Genomic DNA, 16,201 nt, shown 5'->3' on the forward strand with positions numbered 1-16,201 from the left:
ACATGTGATATCAATATCATTTGTGTGGTTTCTCTTAACCTAATGTGGTGATCAAAATCGGTGTAGGATCCCTCGGAATTCCCAAAATTATGATGAGCTATTTTGTTACTTTTTGGAAGTTAGTTAATTAACTTTTTATCTTAAATTTTAGTTATTGAATATCATTCTCTTTCATGTTTTTTTACCCAACCTCCATTATTTCAATTTCCTTGACTTTGGTTTTTGGTGAAATTTGACAATGGAAAAAATATAGATGTATTTTGCTAGATAACAAAGTATATACTTATTGGAGAGTTTAAAATTATGCAGCATTTTTTAATTGAGATTGTAAAATAATTACCCCATAATCCCCAAATCCTTCAACAAACCCACAAAATTACCAGTAACTCACTTTATTCCATGTACTCTTACAGTTAAAGCACACATTCCTTATTATTATTTTCTTATTGTTGCCAACTTTGACTTAGTTTTTTTTCTTGATTGTATTAATTTATTTCTAAATGACTTCATTTGTGCACTAAAAATTTTCGTAATTTTGAATTTAGCAAATGCGTATAAACATGTTGTTGATCGAATCAACTTGGCAGTGGTTATGAAAAATGGATGTTGCAATCAATTCAACTTTATCTTAGCTATGAAAAATGCTGATATATTTTTTAGAAAAAAAAATCATGATTATTTTGAATGCATAAAAACTTGTGAGTGATATGAAATAATTGAAGTGCATGGCCTTTTGTCTTTGAATTGCTTCCGCACAATTTTTTCTCCAATGGTTTCTAATGATCTTCTTCATCTACAACATATATAATGTTGGTTTAGTATAACATTATTAGTACAATGTACTCTCCCAACACCCTAAAAGCGTAGAAAGTTGGGCTGCTTATGGAATTTTTTAAATTAAATTCACTATTAAAATTGTATTTGTCCGCTTTTTTTATTGTTGACTTCAGACAAACAACACCTAGAGAAGGAAGGAAATATGCTTAGAAAACTCTAATGATTTTTTATATGTCATTTTGTTTTGGGTTTAGTTTAGAAAATATGCTACCAATTGAAGGTGAACATTTGGTACCCCTGAACTGAGTTAGCATGCACCTCTTTTAAGAATTCAATGGCATATCATATTTTTATATTTGTTTATTTATTTTAAAATAAGTTTAAAAATTAAATAAATTAATTTGATCATTTTCTATTTATTTATTGTCAATCTTAAAGAAAAAATTGTTTAAGAGGCTTTGATGAACTAGATCATTTGCTATTTGTAAAGAAAGAGAAATAAAAAATATTAGTCAAGAAGGCCAATGTTACTTTCAAACCATTGTAGAGTTGTCCCACTATATTTTATTAGAACCCTCATCCTAAAGCCATCGATATAATAGCAAAATATTCCCTTTAAAGGAAAAAACTTTTGTATAAAAGAAATAAAAATGCATTCAAATGAACCTTTTTATATCAAAAGAAATGTTAAAAATTTGAGGAGAAGGGGAAGATCAAATCCATAATAAGCTACTTCATTATTTTTTATTCTTCAATCAAAATAAATTGAGGTACACATTAAGAATATTATTCTCATATGTTATATAGCAACTTTTGGATTCCAAGGATAACATTCTGAAGAAGCTTCCTTAATCCTACATGGTCCCGATTTATTTATTGCCCAATGACATTCTTTTTCACAATTTCTAGAATCTCGTTTTTCAACATAAATATCAAAGTGTTCAAATACATTATCCCACGAAAATCTACAAAACCATAATGTATTTTTAATAAATGGTGTTGGCTTGAAATCAAAACTATAAACTTGTCCAAAGTTTATATTTCGGAACCCAGCATCATGTTTTTTGTCTTTACACTGAACACCGAGTAGAGTATTGCTTATATTATTGGTAATGAATTCATGAACTCTTGGAGGAATTATGGGAGGAATGACCGATTCAATTTCACCGTCTGGAAACTGCAAAGCAACAATAATAGTTAAAAACATCGGAAGAAAGAATGCAATTTTGGAGATTGAAACCATCATACTTAAGCAATAGACTAATGATAGATTAATATTGAAACAAATATGATCTATTTTTTCTTTTGAGACAAATTGAAGATCTGCTTCTTATTATATATAACATCGAACATGATGAAGGAGATTGTTTTTTTTAATTAAAAATTACAAATATCAGTTATTCGTTTGACCATATAGGTGGTATAATAAATGTAAATAAATAAATAAATATATTGTTTTTTTTTTTAGGGAAAATAAATATATTGTTGTTAATATAATAGTATTTTTTTTAAGGAAATATAATAATGAAAGTTGACTAAATGCAAAAAATATTGACTACGTGTAATTATCAACAGCTAGCTCCAACTCTCACGCACGTGTTTAACGCCTCACACCACACGTGCAAGAAAAACATATCCCCAGTTAAAGCAGCCAATCACGATACAAGTAATAGGCCGAAATTGTTAGTACTCGCTCTGTTTTAAAATAGTACTTTTTTTTTCAATCAATGTAACATTTTTTATTTTTTCCACTATTATACATACCCTTAAAAAGATATAAATAATAATTAATAATGAATTTTAAAATGATAATTCAATTAAATTCCTCACCGAGTGAGTGAACCCAAAATAAATACCTTTAGATTTAATTGAATGGTCAAGATTTGTTTAAAACAAAAAAGAGAACATCTTACTCTTAAATACTTAAACTCACACTAATGTCCCACCTCTCTTACCCAAACCAATTCTCTTGTTGTAGAAGCTTGATTTTCCAAACCAATTTGCTACCACAAAGTTCATATTTGGCCTTGTGATTAAAAAAAAAAAATTAGTGGAACAAGGCACTCTTGTTTTAACAAAATGCGGCCAACACAAGTCTACAAACCTAACAATTATTTTTTTTAATATTTTTATTGAGAATAATTATAAAAAAATAAATAAAAATCCTTTTCAAAGAAGGATTAAGCTTCATCCTATCACATCTTCTTTCTCAAACTGCGGTGTCCCTGCCAACTGAGTTTTGTTCACGAAGACTATCAGACAAATTATTAAAATTGATGAAATAAGCAATTAAAATTAAATTTTATATTCTTTCTAAAAAAATCAGTTTTATATTCTTTCCAAAAAATTAAATTTTATATTTCTAAAATCATAAAATTAATAATAAAATATTGAAATTTAATTATAAATTTAAAAAATCCAAGTATTTACCATAACAATATTATTCTTTCAAACTCATTTAATCCTCTTTTTTTTTTTTTACCGCTATTGATATCGAGAAAAATAGAACATTTTTTGACAAAAAAAGAAAAACAAATATGACAGAATGACCCCTAAAAAAATATGACAAAATGACCATGCATATTTTTTTTACAGTAGATTTCACCCTATTTTTAAGGATATTTTTTGAAAGTGGAGATAACATTATCTTGATAACATCACACAATCTTTTTTTTTTTTTGAATAAACATCACACAATCTATGTCTTCAAATTTAACAGCATATTGATGATATCAATGATTTAAAACAAGTTACTTGATAATTATAAGATGTCGAAAAACTCTTGCAAAAAAGAAAAAAGGATATTGAAACATTTTTATTGTAAGTTGCAAGATGTACAGGTTATAATCCTAAGTATTGTCATGTTTGGAATCAGATGCAGATATACACTACATAATGAGTGGATCAATTCGCCAAGGCTTCCTTGATTGGATAGCATCAGCACGTTTACTTTTTCTTAGGATGGTCTTCTCGATTGACTTATTTATTCAAAAGGATTAAAGTATATTAAAAAAATATTTCTTGCATTTAAGTAAATGGATAGAAATTTTGGAGAGAGAAGAGAAAATCAAATTCACCATTCATAATGGACAATATAGGATATGATTAACTAAAGCAAAACTCATAATTTATGATTTCATTAGTTTTATTCTTCAATCTCCTTGAATTTCAAAAGTAAACATATGGATCAATATGATGTTACACATTGGGACTATTGTTCCCTTCAGCACTTAACTTCCCTCCTTCAACGACACTAGGACTAGTATTCCACTTAAAACATTCTATAACATTACCTTTCTTCACCTTACATGGTCCATAATCATGTATCCTCCAAATACATTCATCGTCGCAATCTACTTGATCTCGTGGTTGATAATAAATGTTAAAATATTTTAATACAGAACTCCATTTAAAACTACAAAAGTATAATTTATTTGGTATAAGAAAGGTAGGCTTAACAGTGAAGTTGTAAACTCCATTAGATTGTAGGGTTATAAACCCAAGATCGTTGTGTTTATCTTTACAATGAACCAACACTGAAAGGGAGTTGGGAAGGTTGTTGGTAATAGACACAGTTACTTTGGTAGGAAAAGTTTTGAAGCTTTTGCAGTCTTGAAACTGCAAAGCAATGAGAATTGTTAGTAACATTGAAATCGATAACACAATTTTGGAGACCGAAACCATTCTGATTTTCCAATAGATTATTTGATATGGATTGTTTAATGAAATGATGCTGAAACGTATGGTCAGGTTCTTGTTATATATAGCATAGAACTTGATGAAGGGAGTATTTTAATTTTTGCAATTACAAATATTAATCAATTAATAATTTTTTTGGTAAAAAATCAATTAATCATTTGACCATATAAGTTGTCAAATAAATGTAATCACAATTTATTATTTTTTAGGGTAATGTTAACTAGTCAATAGTCATGACCTATTTTAAAAGTCATAATTTTGTTATTTCAAGTAAAAGTTTCTATTTTTCATGACCCTATTTTTTATAGTCAATAGTCAACATCGTGTGCATTAAATGCTTTTTTATTGGTACATATTTTGTTCAGTCAATAGTCAACTTCGTGTGCATTAAACTACGTAAAAAAAATTGTGTGCATTAAATGTGTTCTACCACCTTTTTTTTTGGTTGATATTTTGGTTGATAGACGAAATGATAAAGTCATTATAAACTCACACACACAAGTGGAGGTGCCGGGGTTCGAACCCTGGTCATGACGTCCGACCTAACAATTTCAGCATTTTGCTAGTTGAGCTAGAACTTTTTGACTTCTGCCACCTTTTTATTATATTTGTATATTATCATACTTAATTAAAATCTTGGGCAGTCTGAGGGAGTACTCATTTTTTTTAAGAATCCTTTTTCTCATTTATTCTCTTCTGTTCATATCTACAATCACTCTTTTTTCTCTTGCTGAGATCTTCATTTATGACAAGTTACAAACTTGAAAATATGAAAACAAAGACCAATTTGCAAATTGTAAGTTTATATGATTTAATCACATGTCAGGATCGAATTGCAAAATTTTGAAATTTATATGGATCAATTTTCAATACTAGAAAAATGTAAGGACCAATTTGTAAAATTTAAAAAAATAATATAAGGACCACTTTGAGATTAACATTGTAAAGAGTAAAGAAATTTTAAATTCATTACTTCATAATTGTAAGTTTTGGGGTGGTATTTGAAATTCATTACTTTGAGATTAAAATTGTAAGTTTTTGGAAGGTATTTGAAATTCCCTATATAACAAAATGGGTAATTTTAATTTGGATCACTTGAAGTATTGGTACAACTTGGACCCATACAATGTAAGGCATTGATTTACTAATAATATATTCTAACGTACAAGATTGCACGCGGAGGACCTGTACAGCAGGTTGCAAGTTCATCTATGCCCACATGCCTTGCTTGTACTGGATAAAAAAATTCACATGTAGTTGGGTCGGATTAAATTTTGCTGGAAAAAATTAGTGGGTCAACATATGGGATGAATAATAAAATAAAAAATAAAAAAATAATAATTGGATATGTGAATATATAACGTACATGTAGTAAAAAATTATGGGCATAATAATTGACGTAGATATCCCCCAAAAAAAATTAAAAAAAGAAATGAATTGACATATATATTAAAATTTAAGAAATTATTCATTAAAATTGCTCAAAAAAAAAAAGAAATTATTCATTAATACTTAAATTTTTTCTGGGTTGATAAACAAAATGACAATAGGTACTTGAAAACTCTCACACACGCACATAAGTGAAGCAATTGGTGTTTGAATGGAACCCCGTCACGGTTAATAAATATTTAACTATAAATGAATTTTATTAGTTTTGTATGGTTTTTTTTTTCAGGTTGTATAATATAATTTGAAATTAGTTTTAAATAATGGAATTGTTATTAGATAACGATGATTATTGTTTCGATGATATACACAACCTGATATGAGTTAGGGATGTGCAAAAATATGGTTGATTAAACTGAACCATACTAAACAATAAAAAAAATTAAACCATATTAAATGGTTCATAAACTGAAACATAAATCTTAGACAATTCAATCAACTAAGCCTTATTAAGAGAACCAACTTAAGTTTTTTTTTTTAAAAAATATTTTTCTACTCAAACTAAACTTTAAAAAAACATAAAAGAATATAAAAAATTGGGAGTGAATTTTATTTTATAAATCATATAAATTTTTAGAGTTTAAGTTCAAATTTCTTGTAAAATAAAAAAATTTATTTTAGACACAATGAAATTATTGTTTTTAGTTCAAGTTTTTCGGAATTAAATACTACACAGATTTCTTGACAAAAAAAAAAATACTACGCAGATTTTAAGTTGAACAAAGAAACTTTATCAAAAAAAAAAAATTGAACAAAGAAACTTGAACTTTGTGGAAATTAAGTCTTTTATACATTTTTCATAATACTTGGTGACACATGCTCTCAATTTTCAGAATATTTTATCAATTCAAACACAACACCCCAATATAGACTGTCCCACTTTATACAATAACGTCCTTTTTTAATCTACTATATATATATAAAAACAATCTACTATGAAATATATTTTACTGCCCCCAACTCTATTAATTTTGACAGTTGCTTTTTACTACTCATGAAGGATAAAACTGGAATTTCATTGCCCTTTGATGCCTTAGATTTCTTCCATTTCATTTTGTCCATTTTTTCTCATTATACCCTTCTCCCTAAAACTAATACAAGTTTCACTTCAAGGGTTATTTCTGATATTTTCCATGAAAAATCAACTTTTCTCAATTCTTAGAAGATTGCACGTGAGAAGCAAATTTTACTGTCCAACATGCTTTAATCTTGCTTTTTTGACCAAACTATTCACCAATTTCAAATTTCAAATTTCAAAAGTTTTTTCATTCATTTTATATTCCATCTTTCCTTATTTTCTCTTCACTTCTCTCATCTTTCCTTCTCATCTTCAACTGTAATTTTTTCTAAACTCTATTTTTTTTTTAATCTCAATCCTCTCTAACTCATCTTCTACTTTATTTTTGCAGAAAAAGTAAATATAAAAAAAATACAAGATGAAATGGAGATCAACAATATAATAGGTATCAAGTTACTCTTTTTCACTATTTTTTTGCTCCATATTATTTTTAACAAATTACTTTGTTTTGTTCAAGTCATTCAAAAGATGAAAAGGAAAAGAATCAAATATAACATTTCAAAGCCACAAGATGAGGATAAACATCATTAACACAGGTGTGTTTTTTCTTCCACCAAATTACTTTTAACTTTCATCCTTATTTTTTTCAGCTTAATGGTAGATGTTTAAATCATAAAAAATATAGACATCAAGAACTATAACTTTTCTGTCTATCTATTTACTTCTTTCTACTTTTATTCAAATAAATATATCTATTTGTTGAAATCTTTTCATAAAAACCCAACAAAGAAGATTGTTATGGACATCAAATAAAAAAGATGATCTACAATTGCAATGTATGAAGTTGATCTTCTTCGTTATTTTTTCCTTGATCTTAGTTTTAAGAAATTACTTATTTTTCCAGCTTCATCATCTATTCATGTTCAACAGCAAGGTATCCTTTATTTTTTTTAGCTTCACTATCATTTCATATTCTTCTGTAACTTTACGGATTTTTCAAAAAGGTATAGACATATCAAAAAAAAAAATACAATATAGATATGTTCAAAGATGAAGAGGTGGAAAAAAGTCTAAAAGAATAATGAAAAAAAACACAAATGATTAAATTTTCTTATTATTATTATTATTATTATGAACAATAAGAAAAAAAAAATCAGCTTCATCACAAGTTCATATCTTGTGACAATTAATTTATTTTCTATTATTATGAACATGAATAGATGATGAAGCTGATTTTTTTTCTTTAGATTCACCCAAAAATAACCTTGCTTATTATTTATCAATGATAAATATGAAATAAATGAAAATGAGATTTTTCTGAAATTTTTTGATAAATAATTTTTTTAATGACTTTTATGATTAAAAAGATATTTTCCTCAAAAATGATTAGAAAAATATATATTAAATTTTGCAGGAACAGACATGAGAAAGAAAAAAAAAACGCATCAGAAGAAGAAGGAGATGCATAAAAATTGCTGAAGTAAAAGGAATAGAAATACAAAAATATACAATAGATTGCAAGAATGGAGAAGAGGAAAAAACACAACACAATCAGATCTAACATAATTTTTTCATTGTTTTTGTTGCATGAAGCTAAGGTAAACAGAAACCGATGAAATAGCTCCAATACGATCTCCAGTGAAGCGATTTCCGGTTGGTGGCTACCGGCAAAGAATCTCCGTTTTTCATTATTTTTTGTGGCTTTAGTAGAGGAGAATGAAAGAAAAAGAATTGTAGTTTTAATTTTGATGTGTGGTGGGCGGAGATTGTCGGAAATGAAGAGAGAAGGTGGTGGTTATTTGATGAAAAATGGTGTGGTGAAAGAAAGCAGAGAGAGTGAGTGTGTTAGCCTAGCTAGCGGCTGCTGTAAGAGAAAAGAAGAGGAAATATTGCTTTTAGGTTTTGTCTATGAGTTGGGTTATGGGTCGATCCATTGAGCCCAATTACATTTTTTTTAAAGCCCAGTTACATATGTGTTTACATAATTATTCTGTTCCAATTTTTTTCTATTTCTTTTATGCAAAAAACTGTCATACACTAATAACAAAGAACTTTAAAATCAATCTTTCAAAAAATAAGACTTTTTACAATTAAATTACATGTTTGATATATATTAAAATTATATATGAACTTATTGTTGCTCTTAAAAAAGTCAAAATCTTATTATTAATCATAATAATCGATAAAAATTAAAGTTTACACAATTTTTTTTTTAGGGAAAGTTTACACAAATTTTTTTACAAGTTTATTAATCATAATATGATTTTTTGACAAGTTCAATATATATATATGTGTATATATATATATATATATATATGTGTATATATATATATATATATATATATATATATATATATATATATATATATATATATATATATATATATATTGAAGAAGTCAAACTAGCCCACCAAATTTGACACGAGGGAGAACCGAACCTGTGATTTTGAATAGAGAACACTCCAAGGTCCCCTAACTCTATCACGTCAACTCGAGTGAGTTAATGTTTATATATATATATATATATATATATATATATATATATATATATATATAAATGAAATATACGTGAATGTACGATATATATTTATTAAATAAATAAAGTATAGTTTTTTACACGGGACCCAAGTTTATCACTTATCAATAAATTAAAATTAGTATTTGAAAATATTTTAATGGATTTTCACATATAAATAAGATTTGACAATTTTTATTATTACTTATCGATTTTTTGATAATACTTCATATAACAAACTAACACCTTCAAAAATTTCACACACACACACATATATATATTAATGAAATATATTTGAGTGTATAGGATATATTAATTAAATAAATATAAGTATAGTTTTTTACACGGGACCCAGGTTTATCACTTACCAATAAATTAAAATTAGTATTTGAAAATATTTTAACGGATTTCTGCATATAGAAAAGATTTGAGGGTTTTTTTTTATTACTTATTGATTTTTTTATAATACTTCATGTAACAAACTAACACTTTCAAAAATTTGAAGGATAAATATTTGAGGGATAAATATTGAACAAATACGGGAAAATTATTTAGAATTAAAGTTTTTTTAATAATGTTTGTGTGTGTGTTGTATTGTCCTTGCCTAATACTTCTGTTTGCTTTGTTAACTCGATTTTGAGGGTTAATTCTGATATTTGTTAATAAATGAACTAGGTTTATAAAGATACTATATAAAAAAAATATGAAAAAAATTCCATATGAGATTTTCACTGCCAAAATTATCCAAAGAATGTATAATTGTTACACGGGACCCAGTTTGAACACTGATCTAATGTGTACATATACATAAGAATCTTTACGACTGACAAAGTTATTATATTGTCATAACCTAATACTTTGGTTTACTTTGATAACTCAGTTTTGAGGATTAATCACAATATTTGCTAATAAAATAAACGAAAAGTTTATGAAAATACTATATAATTTTTTTAAAAAAAACTTCATATAAAATTTCCACCACCAAAATTATCCAAAGAGTTTATAATTGTTACACGGGACCCAATTTGACCACTAATCTAATGTATACATATACATAAGAAACTTAACGATTGCCAAAGTTATCGCATTGTCCTAACCTAATACTTTGGTTTGTTTTGATAACTCAGTTTTGAGGATTAATTATGATATTTGCTTATAAAATGAACTAAAAGTAATAGTTTAAAAAAAAAAACTCCATAAAAAATTTATAGTGTCAAAATTATCCAAAGCGTGTTTAGTTGATACACGGGACCCAATTTAAACACTAATCTAATGCATACATATACATAAGAAACTTAACAACCGCCAAAGTTGCCTAATACTTTGGTTACGCTGCAAAACTTAACTTCTTATCATATCTACCAAACTATTTACATAAAATTGCCTAATCTACAAATTTCTATGTCCACTTAACAATCTAACAATTATCAAAAAAAGTACTTGCGTGGCGCTTGCGCCGCGCTACCCGTGCTATAGCACGGGTATCTCGACTAGTTTAGATTGAAAAACATGTACATAATAAGCCAATAAGGGATTAATACACTATTTTATCTTATGGTGTGGTGAGATCTTTTGTATCGGATCTAAACCTGCAGGGACAGGTCATTTCAATGGTTCAAGTTGGACCAAAACAATAAGTGGTCCAAATTAAACGGACCCTAACAAAATACTTCAAACTTTTCATCCAAACAATGAAATTTAGTAATAAAAATAATATTAAAATTACACTACCTTTTTGAATTCTCCCATCCAAACACACTTTAAGGGTATGTTTGCATGGTCTCTTTTCGAAAGAAATGGAGGATTTTTTATTTTTTGAAATTAACGAGTTCATTTAATTTAGGCTTATCTATACTTTTAGTCTCTCTAAATAGAGTTTATTTGAAGTTTAGTCCTTAATAAACTTATTAATCTTTTCAAACAACCACCGCAATTACTAATACTTGAAATTTGGTTAATCAACCCAATTAATGACTGCCACATCATTAATTTAATGAGGTGGCAATGATTGGTTGGTTAAGTGGAGTCAGCAAAAGTTTCTTTTGCCACTAGTAGTTGCACCATTTCATTACATTCTATCACTGTATTCGCGTCTTTTGCCACTGTTTTCTTCTCCCTTTGTTCGATTCCAAATCTCATTCTTCTGTAAGTTTTTTTCTGATCTCTATCATCTTCCACTTAGTGGTGCATTTCCATTATCAATTGATTATGTAAATCTGATTTTTATATATACTTTAATTCATTATGTAAACCAGGTCGTAAAAGTGATTTATGTTTCGATGCATGTAATTGATTCCAGAGATTATAATTGATTTTGCATGCACGCGATTATTTTGTTTGAAAATGTTGTAATAAACAGGCTCTATATATTTGTGGAAGTGAAACATTTTCTTTTTGCAGGCATTTTGGGATTCATTAGTATCTTTTAAAAAAAATTTGATTTTGGTTCCCATTTTTTATGATTTACTCTTAATTTTGGTATCCAATTTTTGTCAGCTGTTCCTCTGTTGTGGATAACAAAATGGTTGGAAGTGCTGATGTTTTGGTCAATGGTTTGAGCACTAATGGAGCAGTCGAACTATTGCCTGATGATTTTGATGTGTCAGCCATCATCAAAGATCCAGTGCCTCCTGTAGTTGCAGACAATGGCATTGACAAGGAGGAGGCAAAGACCAATGGAGGAAAAGAGAAAAGAGAAATAGTTCTGGGAAGAAATATTCACACCACGTGTCTAGAAGTCACGGAGCCAGAAGCAGATGATGAAATTACCGGCGATCGTGATGCTCATATGGCAAGTGTGCTGGCCAGATACAGAAAATCCTTAACCGAAAGGACAAAGTATCATTTAGGTTTGACAATGCTTGCCCTCTTGATCCTTTTACTTTGCTGATTGCATTACATTTATGTCATTGTTGTATTATGTTATCTTGTGTTCAGAATGAATTTGCAACTGTGTCGGCGCTATTTAATTTCACTGGATGTTGCCTTGATTCACTAAAAGACCTCTTTGAAGGTTGTGCATGTGAGAAAGTAGATTTGTACCATACAAAAACATTCGAAAAGACACATAAGATCATTCTACAGACTAGAGGGAGTTGGAACTTATCATATATTTTTGGAAGTTGGAACTTATCATTTAACAAATCTCTAACAGTGCATTTAAATAATTTTTATTTCAATTTTTTGAAGTTACTTTATTTTACTTGGATTTTGTGTAACCATTGAGAAAGATCTAGAGATTAATTAATGAGTTGGATGGGGATATGCTATATGATAGAACATTATGGTGGCATTTGATCCATGTACTTGGTTGTTGTTGTTTGTGTAAGCGTTGAAGCTCATTTCTTCAACTAATCTGTGTAGTTCATTAGGCCTATCATCTCATTTAATTTATGAAAAATCTATCGCAGGCTACCCCTACAATTTGGATTTCGATTATGGTGCGCTCTCTCAACTTCAGCACTTTTCCATAAACAACCTTGGAGATCCATTCATTGAAAGCAATTACGGTGTCCACTCCCGGCAGTTTGAAGTTGGTGTTTTGGATTGGTTTGCCAGATTGTGGGAACTGGAGAAAAATGAGTACTGGGGCTATATAACAAACTGCGGCACAGAAGGCAACCTCCACGGCATCTTAGTTGGGTTAGTTTCAGCTAAATTTATCTGCTTCAGGCTTCATCAGCATTTTAAAAGTTTGTAAAGAACCTAAAATATGGTTTAAATGACTTTTGCAGGAGAGAGGTGTTACCAGATGGGATTTTGTATGCCTCACAAGATTCACATTATTCAATTTTTAAAGCTGCCCGTATGTACAGAATGGAATGTGAGAAGATTGAGACTCTTAATTCTGGCGAGATTGATTGTGACGATTTCAAGGCCAAACTTCTTCGCCACCAGGACAAACCGGCAATTATAAATGTGAACATAGGTAAGTTTCTCTACACCGTCTCTTCAATAGTCCCATGCCTCCCATCATCTCCATTCTTTTGGTTCTGGTTCATAGAACTGAAATTTTGCAGGTACAACTGTGAAAGGAGCTGTGGATGATCTTGATCTGGTCTTACAAAAACTTGATGAAGCTGGATTTTCAAAGGACAGGTTCTACATCCACGTTGATGGGGCTTTGTTTGGTCTCATGATGCCTTTTGTGAAACGAGTAAGTGCTAATGTTACCATGAGTAAATCGTGTAACATTTGAGATATAATGCTGAAACCTCCACCTGCCATCTCCATATGTCCTGATAGAGAATGCTGATGTGTCATTGCCATTTGTTTTGGTTGTTTGCATATTTGATATTTGCGCACTGCATTTTGGTTCTTCCACGCATACCCTTTCTATCTTACAGTGGCTTGTTCTGCATTTTCACTTCAGCAATAAGGTCATACTTCGTAGACCTTATTCCAATTATTATATGATCAAACTTTGTACATATATGATAGTTGAGTTGCTTTTCTAATGCTTATTGATTAGCCTAATTTATACAAATGTGAGCATGACTATTGGTGACTATTAGTAAGAAACGGCACCCCTTATTTCAAATTTAAGTCTGAGAATTTTGTCTTTATTCCGACCTGGTTATATTTAAAAAATAGACAATATTAAGTTTGTTGTATCTTTGTCAATACATCTATGTTGGACAATATGTTATTGTTTGGCTGCTAGTTTATAAAATGAGAACTATTCCTGTAGTTTCTTGGATCGTGCCGTATTCTGTTATTTTGTATCCATTTCATATGCATCGACAGAGTTGATATTTATAACATTTTATTTAATAAAAAATAAATTGTGCTTTGTCAGGCTCCAAAAGTTACTTTTAAGAAGCCTATTGGCAGTGTAAGTGTTTCTGGCCACAAATTTGTGGGGTGCCCTATGCCTTGTGGTGTGCAGATAACAAGATTGGAGCATATTAATGCTCTTTCCAGGAATGTGGAATACCTTGCGTCTAGGGATGCTACAATCATGGGCAGTCGAAATGGCCATGCTCCCATTTTCCTTTGGTATACCTTGAACCGGAAAGGATACAGAGGCTTTCAGAAAGAGGTACAGAAATGCTTGCGGAATGCACACTACTTCAAAGATCGCCTTATTGAGGCTGGGATTGGTGCAATGCTTAATGAGCTCAGCAGCACGGTTGTATTTGAGCGGCCACATGATGAAGAATTTATACGCAAGTGGCAGCTAGCATGCAAGGGGAACATCGCTCATGTGGTGGTGATGCCAAATGTCACTATTGAGAAGCTTGATGATTTTCTAAACGAGCTTGTGCAGAAGCGTGCTGCCTGGTTTGAAGATGGCACATTTCAACCGTATTGCATAGCATCAGATGTAGGTGAAAACAGTTGCCTATGTGCTCTGCATAAGTAATTGTAGCATCTAATAGAACCTAGAGTTTACAACGGTAGTTGTTTGTTTGGAGTTTGTTTTTTTGGAGTTTTTTATGTGGTGTGTTTTATCAGCACTTTGACGCACTTATATAACATTTAGAATCGTCTTTGCTATCGTACTTACTCGGCCTGCTATTGGTCATATATTGTTCGCTTTCCACAGCGAAAGCTACAGTTTCTTAGTTTAAAATAAAACAGATGGATGAAAACTTGTGGAAAAGTAAGTGAGAACTGAGAATAGAGATTGAACCTATTTGGATTGCTACTCATAGTAAGGCTTGCTTTTGGTAACTTATTGCCCAATTTATGTTTTTTGCTTTATGTTGGAGTTGAACTCTTAAGATTATTAAAATCCAACTACCAATATTAGTACTTGTTTGTAAGCACTAATAATATATCACGAAACTTAGTACTTGTAAAACAGGATTGAAATAAAGAAGTTTTGATGTGTGAAAACAGGAGTTTTCACATTTAATTCGCGATGAAAAAACGGATGATCAAACATCAAAACTTGTTTATTTCAATCCTGTTTTCTTGACTCTTGACCCCTCATATAAATACTTCACAGAAGATCGACAGCATTGCCAAACAAAATCAATTTGAGAAAAATATGAATGACAAGCTGTAACTCATTATATATAAAATACATTCTATAGTTCGAAGTTTTCTTAAAAAATAAAATCTAAAGAATTAACATATTTTGATATTGTTGTGCAGAAGGTTTCATTTCCTTTATGAAGTTGTTCGTCAATGTAAGCACACACACAGTTTTCATATACAATTGCTGGCATATTTGGGAGGCATTATTCACATCAATCTTATGACTATTATACAATGGGTTCAAGCAAATTGTTTAATTTGTCATCTATAGAGCTTATACGCCCACCGGATGAAAGTGAAGATATTTTGGTGTCGTGAATTAACAATTTTAAGTAAATTAATTATTTGCAATGTTGTGATTTGTGTCACATTATGTAATTTAAAATAAATTAGGTGTAGTAGAATAATTTCTTAGCTAGCTATCTTTATTAATATAAGAGTTTACTAAGTTTAAATTCCCTTGAAGACATTGTAAAATTACCATTTGTATCAATTTAATTAATAAAAATTTCCTCCTGCAATTTTTATTTAATTAACTATCGAAAATAAAACAAACTTTGGGTAAGCTTCTACTATTTTTTTTATAAGAGCTTTCAACTTTCTTATACACATCCTTTCAAAAAAAAAAAAAAATCTTATACATATACACCACGCCTAATGTGGCAGATTAATTAACGATGAGTATCACAGTCACACTCACAGATATGAAATATAAGTTGAGGAGATTTAATCAACTAAATTAACTGAATGAACTCAAATTC

The 16,201-nt window shown here is 29.4% G+C and overlaps 1 protein-coding gene and 1 long non-coding RNA gene across 3 annotated transcripts; both read left to right on the top strand.

The window, feature by feature from the left end:
* The first annotated feature begins 7,036 nt into the window (after positions 1 to 7,036).
* On the top strand, positions 7,037 to 8,925 carry LOC146943502 (uncharacterized). Of its 2 annotated transcripts, XR_015025587.1 has the most exons (4): positions 7,037 to 7,258; positions 7,332 to 7,385; positions 7,458 to 7,536; positions 8,355 to 8,925. It is a non-coding gene; the product is annotated as an uncharacterized LOC146943502 (long non-coding RNA). The 2 variants fall into 2 exon arrangements; XR_015025586.1 differs by having other exon boundaries at positions 7,045 to 7,385.
* A 2,621-nt stretch (positions 8,926 to 11,546) lies between these two features.
* Positions 11,547 to 14,959, top strand: LOC146943503 (serine decarboxylase-like). Its single transcript, XM_085741781.1, has 6 exons — positions 11,547 to 11,600; positions 11,952 to 12,304; positions 12,866 to 13,097; positions 13,190 to 13,383; positions 13,475 to 13,611; positions 14,254 to 14,959. The coding sequence occupies exons 2-6, from the start codon at positions 11,977 to 11,979 to the stop codon at positions 14,818 to 14,820; spliced, it is 1,458 nt and encodes a 485-aa protein (XP_085597907.1). The 5' UTR covers positions 11,547 to 11,600; positions 11,952 to 11,976; the 3' UTR covers positions 14,821 to 14,959.
* The last annotated feature ends 1,242 nt before the right edge of the window (positions 14,960 to 16,201 follow it).

This window comes from Medicago sativa, chromosome 2, assembly GCF_051527215.1.
Source record: "Medicago sativa cultivar Bolivia chromosome 2, Bolivia_mono, whole genome shotgun sequence".
Lineage (NCBI taxonomy): Eukaryota > Viridiplantae > Streptophyta > Magnoliopsida > Fabales > Fabaceae > Medicago > Medicago sativa.